The sequence below is a fragment of the Diadema antillarum genome, unplaced genomic scaffold (genome assembly GCF_040938485.1).
Source record: "Diadema antillarum isolate AM-2024a unplaced genomic scaffold, OU_Dant_1.0 scf00000057, whole genome shotgun sequence".
NCBI classification, from domain to species: Eukaryota; Metazoa; Echinodermata; class Echinoidea; order Diadematoida; family Diadematidae; genus Diadema; species Diadema antillarum.
In genome coordinates, this window is record NW_027270946.1 from 3,885,392 (window position 1) to 3,893,254 (window position 7,863).

Here is a 7,863-nt window from a genome sequence, read left to right on the forward strand (position 1 = left end):
TCCAAAAGGTGGAGGGGCACTGTGTACCCCTGCCCCCCCCCCCCCCCCCCCCCCCCGAGAGCTGCCCCTGTGCTCCTTCCAGGCCCTTTTTGTACTTTCAGTTGCCCTGGTGCAAAATCGGTCCCATTCTCCTAAAAAGGGGCATATTCCAGAAAAGAGGGCACATTTTGATGGTGCCCCAAAAAGTATAGGGGGGGGGGGGGGTATGTGCCCCCTGCCCCTGTTTTTGTAAATCCGAATATTCTAACGTTGATTATTCCGAAGCGGTATTAAAACCAGGGCCCTTTCTAAAAAGATTTATTACAATGCAACTCAAAAAATCAAATGCAGGTGATATCAAATCACACGCAACTTTTGCATTTAAACGCAATTGCGTTGCTGAAAAGACTTGCGTTTGATAATCATTTGAAACTAGAAAATAATTGTTACGAACCTGAAACTCAATTGCGTTTAAACGCAACTTTAAAAATCAAATGCAAGTCCATCAAATCACACGCAACGATGTATTTAAACGCAAGAGCGATGCAGAGAAGACTTGCGGTTTTTGTACGAAACTAGAAACTGCGTTTAAATAAATCTCTATACATCTACGGAAATGACGGAAGTGCGTTATTGTTGAAAAGACTTGCATTATTTTTTTCATTTCGTATAAGCAAAATTAAAAATTAAACGCAACTCTGAAAATCAAATGCAAGTCCATCAAAACACATGGCACGCTGAAAAGACTTGCGTTTGATAATCACACGAAACTAGAAAATTGTGTTTAAACGCAACACTAAAAATCAAATGCAAGTCCATCAAATCGCACGGAACGCTGAAAGACTTGCGTTTGATAATCATACGAAACTAGAAAATTGTAGGGAACTTTTTTTTAACTCAGTTGCGTTTAAACGCAACTCTAAAAATCAAACGCAAGTCCATCATATCACACGTAACGCTGTACACTGTATTTAAACGCAAGTGCGTTGCAGAGAAGACTTGCGGTTTTTGTACGAAACTATAAGAAACTGTGTTTAAAAACGCATCTCTAAACATATACGGAAGTGTATTATTGTTTAAAAGACTTACATTATTTTTTATTTCGTAAACAAAATTACAAATTAAATGCAACTGTATGCAAATTGTAGGGAACTTTTTTTTTAAACTCTCGTTTAAACGCAACTCTGAAAATCAAATGCAAGTCCATCAAAACACATGGCACGCTGAAAAGACTTGCGTGATAATCACACGATACTAGAAAATTGTAGGAAACTTAAACTCAATTGCGTTTAAACGCAACACTAAAAATCAAATGCAAGTCCATCAAATCGCACGGAACGCTGAAAGACTTGCGTTTGATAATCACACGAAACTAGAAAATTGTAGGAAACTTAAACTCAATTGCGTTTAAACGCAACACTAAAAATCAAATGCAAGTCCAATCAAATCACACGGAACGCTGAAAGACTTGCGTTTGATAATCACACGATACTAGAAAATTGAAGGGAACTTTTTTTTTAAACTCAATTGCGTTTAAACGCAACTCTAAAAATCAAATGCAAGTCCATCACGTAACGGTGTATTCAAACGTAAGAGCGTTGCAGAGAAGACTTGCGGTGTTTGTACGAAACTATAAGAAATTGCGTTTAAACGCATCTCTAAACATCTACGGAAGTGTGTTATTGTTATAAGACTTATCGTAAGCAAAATTAAAAATCAAACGCAATTCTGAAAATCAAATACAAGTCCATCAAATCACACGGAACGCTGAAAAGACTTGCGTTTGATAACACAAAACTAGAAATTGTATGAAATTTAAACTAAATTGCGTTTAAACGCAACTCTAAAAATCAAATGCAAATCTGTTTTTAAAACGCAAGAGCGTTGCAGAAAAGACTTGCGGTTCTTGTCCGAAACTAGAAACTGCGTTTAAACGCATAAAAATGCACGGAAGTGCGTTATTGTTGAAAAGGCTCGCATTATTTTTTATTTCGTAACGGAACTTTCGCCGTGACCGAACTTAGTCTGCACTTGCAGAGGAAAGACATCGCAACATTTACACGTTTCAAACTACCGAAACGCATGCTGCTTCATAAAATGTCAATGAAAAAAAATGATAACGAATTATTGTTAAAGTTCGCTATGCCGAAGTTTTAAATCTCAGTCCAAAGTTAAATTAGTCCGACAATGGTAAGAGGTTTGTTTTTACGGAGGTTATAGTAGTCCGAAAGATGTCGTTTTCGGATGAACAAACTTTTCTTCTTCTTATTTCAGACAGGCCCGCGCCGTACAGAGCGGTAGTTATAATGTTGCGAATCGGAGCAGAACAAATATGGCGACTCAGTCGGCACTGAAAAATAATGTCGACAGAATCATGCGAAATCACACGCATATCTTCCCAGCAACGCACTTGAATTTAAATCGCAAAGTTTAATTCAATTTTGGGGAATTTGCCTTTGATATTTCAAATTAAGTTTAAAAGGTTAAGTGTCTAGAAACGGGCCTAGGTTTCCGATCCCGCTCTCTCAAAATCTCTCTAGAGATTTGGGAATTGTGCGTTGTCGTCGTTACTAACCAAGGCAAGATTTATGCATGAACTAAAACATTGTTGCTCATGTCAGTAGGCATGTTTTGGCGGCAAAAGGAGTAAGATATATGGGTAGCGATCTGCATCGTGATCCAAATCTTACTCTGTACAGAGGAAATTAATTTTCATTTATAAGTCGACAAAATGTCGACTTACGCGTAAGTCGACGTGTTTTGCTCAGTCCCGATTATGTCGACTTACGCGAGGTTGACTGTATATATATTATGTATTTGGGGGGGGGGGGGGGGTTGTTGTTAGAATATGAAAAAAAAAACCAACATAAAATTCTTGCAACGTCGCAAAAATCACCCTTTAAAAAAACACCCAACATGCCCTTTTCAATGTGGCCTTGGTGCCCCTCTGACTGACCTAAGTGCCCTTTCATGGCTGGCCTCTTGGAAAAAGTGCCCTTTTCTAAATGGCCTTGCCCCTCCAAAATCCTATTTCAAGGCCTGCTTTTATTATTATCACTCTTTTGATATCTCAGCCATTTGAAAACCAGTTTTCATCAAATAAATGTTGAATCCTTCTTAAAATTGCATGCTCTTTGATATTTCATAAGAGGTTTCTCATTATCTCCATTAGGAATGTTCAAAACATGAATCCCCACCTCAACCAGTGCTGTACAGTCCCTTTAAAGGCCTCAAATGAGTCGAGTGATACTGATACACTGTGATATTTCACCTTCTGATATTCTGCCATCAAGAATGCTACCTTTTACCCTTCTATCAAAGAATACTATCAGAACGATCTCCTGTAGGTAATATACTATTGTTATCACCACAAAGATTGCTCTTAGTGTGAAAAAACCGCACCCTCTGCTATTGAAGGGTCTCCCTTTCAGAAAAGAGGGTGGTTTTTTTTTACACACAAAGTGGTAATTTGTAAGCTGCCTCTTCAAGGACACAAAAGATATGAATTTTGTCAGCATTATTGATGTCTCTCCATCAAATAGTGGAGAAAATTTTGATAAAGAAGATGCTTGAACCATGGACCCTGGTGGTAGGGTCCATGCTTGAACCATTGGCATGCTGGAAATGAGATTGTCACATGATGAAATATTGACTTTGTAATGACATGTCTTTTGTGGTATCAATCCACACATGGGCAGCAGTGGCAGATCCAGGGGGAGCGCATCAGGCGCCCCCTCCCCTATTTTTTGTTAAAACAAAAGAAATTAAAAGAAAAAAATGGGGAGAGGGGTTGCATGCGCCCCCCCCCCCTAAATTTGTAAAGGCGCCCCTCTTTACGGAATTCCTGGATCCACCCCTGAGCAGTGATTAGGTGTTTCAGGCCAGAAAGATGGTCTGACTGTCAAATGGTGTGAACATGCCCACATGCTTTACTTGTGGTTACTGAGGAAAGAGGAAAGTTTTTGCACCATCACTTGTGTGTGTTCAGACAAGTGAAATTAGAAATTTGACATCTTTTTAATTTTGCATATATCTGTAACTTCCCTGAGAGTCAACATGTTACTAGAATTTGAATTGTGTCTATGTAGACAGCGTATTAAAGAAAGACAAGGAATTAGTTTCCTGTTTTTTGGCTTTCCTTTTTTTTTCTGGGTATTATCACACCATTCGATTGGGGGGAAAAATTAATATGCTGCATGCCATTTATTGATACATTGGAAAGAAATGTTTCATGCACAATATCTTTTAACATCAGTGAAAATGAAACTTGCTGTCATCTAATCAATCTTTATCTTGTCTTTTCTCTTGTTTTCTTCTCTTCTTTGCATCCTGGTCTCTTGCTGGTCGTGATGTACCAATAATCAGGTGAGTAAATTATCAAATCAAACGGGAGTCTTAGCCGTTCATGTTTGATAGCCATTTATTACTTTCCACCATTAATTAACACTTCAGTCAGTGGTGTAACCATATGGAAATATCAAACGTAACAATATGGAAATATCGAACACAACAAAACGAGCAATCTTCAGCGCAGTGTCAAAGAAGATAAAAAGTGACACACTTCCCTTGTTATAGCATCGTTAGCAAGTACAGCTGTCTTCACGTTGCCCAGACTCTCAGTCATAAATGGCAACATCCCTTCAGTTGAACAATGTCATAGCAATATTTGTAGGCACATTAACTTGATTACTGAAATGAGACAAGACAGTGGTTAAAGGAATAGTATAGGCCTAGTTTTTGTTGAGATTGGGATACATGCTTTAACTTTTTGTGAGATGATTAGAAACCACTCATAGAATATTAAAAGAGCATACAGTTCTAAGAGGAATTAAATGTTTCTTTGATGAAAATTGGTTTTGAAATGGCTGAGATTATCTTTAAAAAAAGTAAAACAAAGTGGTCCTAATAAAATGTGGGACCCACTTCATCAAATAACCAAATCAACTTTTCATTTCTCTTGGAGTTTTATTCTCCTTGATATTTCATGTGATTTCTAATCATCTCGCAAAAAGTTCAAACCTGAATCCCCATCTCAACCAAAACTATACCATTCCTTTATATTAAAGTGGGACTAAGTTTTCTCCAGATATCCATTTTATACAAGAACTTTGTATGAAATTGAAGTTACTGAAAGATAAAATTCAATATATGCATGACGACATTCAACATTGAAAATGTTGCCACAGGTATTACCTTCCTCTTATAATTACATCAATTTGATGGAAACTACATGTAGGATTGGACACTTTTCTTGGGGTAAGGGTCATACATACACTTGTCCCAATAAAGTGGCAGTGACTGTAACTGCATTGCTGTATGATATTCAGTTCTTCTTTTTGTGTAAGCAGACTAAGAACAAAACAAGAAAAAAAAATGAAAGAAGCCTAATTCAGTATTCTCAAGGCTGTTATAGTCATGCATATATTCAGGATATATTGATAATATGAGAGTAGAAATATGCTGTATTCTGAAGTACATTGACATTTAATACATCATTAAAAAAAAAATAATGCTTTGTTGTGTATAGATTTCATTTCAAATTTTCCCTGCCAATAGCAAGGACAGCATATACCATACTATGAATAGGACAGTGTATCTGTTGTTCTGTTTGTTTGTTTGTTTGTTTGTTTGTTTGTTTGTTTGTTTGTTTGTTTTTGGTGCTTTTACAATAGCATGAATGCTTCATCTCTGTACCAGCTTCAAAAGAAAGAGCCACGGCAAATAGTTAACTCAGAAACAGAATTGAGCCATAAACCTATATAGACACTATTGCATTTAAAAGAATGCTGTGTACATATACAGTAAGTGGCATGCTATCTTTTACTGCAATCTTATACCTCAGGAAGAGGTCAATTTGACAAACTGGACATTTTTGGCTTTGTCCAGAGCCAAGCAAAGCAGAGATGGATGCCCACTTTCATGGCGACTATCAAATGTAGGATCATAAACAACAGATTTCACGAAGAGATATTGACGTCAGTTACACAGAGAATGTGAATGGTTGTTTACAAAATGTCAACATCAAAACATGTAGGCTTTAAACAGATTCAGCCAGGTTGTATAGAAACATGCATTGTAGTCACTTCTGCACGGTTTGGTCAATTCAAGCCTCACTACATACACTGAAAGTAAAGTCTTTTTGTCCTGAAGAAGTAATTTCATTAAATAGTGATATGCTCAAATTTTCCGTTAATGAAGGAGATTAGATGCTGAAAAGTTTATATCATACTGTGGCTGCCTGTTGTGATCAGTTCTGCAGTTTTATGATATATTTCAGGCTACGGCTTGACACTATGCCATGAGGCATGCATCCTTTATTCTTCCACGGCTGCACGCTTCAAAGTCTCTCATAACCCAGTAGCATATCTGACCGAAATTGAGCAGCGTTAGACGCACGTCACGTCCAGCCCTTTGTCTCTTGCCCTTGATTCTCATGCGCTCGGTGTGAGACGTCTTCACGGCCATCACACGCCGCGACCAGTGCATCTGATCACTATCCCACAGCCGGAGGTATATTCCCGCACCGACAGACGACTTTGTGGAGTCGCACTTCTCGTAAAGGTACTTGGTGCTGTCTGCAACAATGTAGCAGTATCTGTATGTGAGGGCGGGATCGGGATGATGGTTGTAGTCGTCAAAGCTGGAGAAGTGGATGCGCTGCATGTGATTCGTGTTTTGTGTGGAGCTAACTCCCACCTCCATGCAGTTGTGATTATGCTCCTCTGCCAACTCAAGTACAGCGTAGTTGAAGGATTCCTGCTGCTCGCCATAGCTGGGCGTCAGCCAGCCATCTGGCAAGTAGAGCTGTTCCACGTCATACCATTCCAAACCGCGCAGGTCTCTGCTGCTCAACACTTCGTTTTGGGAACTTGTACTTCGTCTAGTATGGTTACCAGTCTTTGTCAGACCCACCTGCAAGTTCTTTGCATTGCCACGGTAACGGCGTCCATTATGGATGCATTCAGCAGCGGTCAGCACCTGTCTAGGACCAATCAGGATTCCGGAGCATCCAGTCGACAGCTGCGCCACGGCCGAGAAGGGAAAGATGCGCTGGAAGTCCTCCGTGATTTTGCTCCTGTTGTCGGGCCCAAAGATGTGCCTTTTGCTCCTAGGCTTGGCGCTATGAGACTCCGTTCCAGCTGCACCTCGAAACTCTGGGGTCCTGAACAGATTTTCAGCATCTTCAAATGTCACTCGTGTCCTTTGGGTATTGCTCAAGTTCCTGGCGCTGGTCTGCTGAAATGAAAGACTATGTTCTATTGCTGCGACATCAAATCTTTCTCCGTCAATGCCAACTCGCAATTCTGATCCCACATTCTCTGTTCCTTCCGCGGGCACGCTCACAATAGTTTCTGCTCTCATATGCGGAAGTTGTATTTTCGGCCACGTGTTCGGATCTGCCGTCTGCACTACCGATACCGCAAAAGCAAGGCACAATGTCATGGCAGCGAAATGCACGGTGGATAACATCTTGCATTTCCTCATTCTGAAAGTTGTGTGAAGCAATCTTCAGCTTGTGCCTGCTGTGTCAATGTGTCGGTATGAACACTATTGATTTAATCCGCTGTATTGCATCACAGAATCGACAAGATCCTTGCATGAAACTAAGATGTAACACCTGGCATCTTACTGATTTATGAATGGAGTCGTTACTGTGTAGTGTAACCTTTGAGGAGACATGAATTTAGACAATTTAGGCAACATGAATGAGTCCAGCTGACTGCAGGTATTTCAGGGACTCCGTATTGGTCAAGAGAGCCCAAAAGGTCCTCGAAAAATGATTGCATCTACCACACACAAGCTTGCTTCACAGCTGCAAGTTTTTTATTTGCTGATCATTGCCGGTTAGATGACTACAAGGCTAAGTTAGCGGCGATTGTTCAA

At 39.6% G+C, this 7,863-nt stretch overlaps 1 protein-coding gene across 1 annotated transcript; it reads right to left on the bottom strand.

Annotated features, from left to right (window-relative positions):
* Nucleotides 1-4,047: 4,047 nt before the first annotated feature.
* Nucleotides 4,048-7,505, bottom strand: LOC139715892 (serine protease 23-like). The gene has a single exon (XM_071627445.1). It carries the CDS (start codon nt 7,462-7,464, stop codon nt 6,271-6,273), a length of 1,194 nt encoding a protein of 397 aa, XP_071483546.1. The 5' UTR covers nt 7,465-7,505; the 3' UTR covers nt 4,048-6,270.
* Nucleotides 7,506-7,863: the final 358 nt, after the last annotated feature.

Coding starts and splice junctions, on each gene's coding strand:
- LOC139715892 (XM_071627445.1), bottom strand. CDS start 7,464: ATGAGGAAATGCAAGATGTTATCCACCGTGCATTTCGCTGCCATGACA.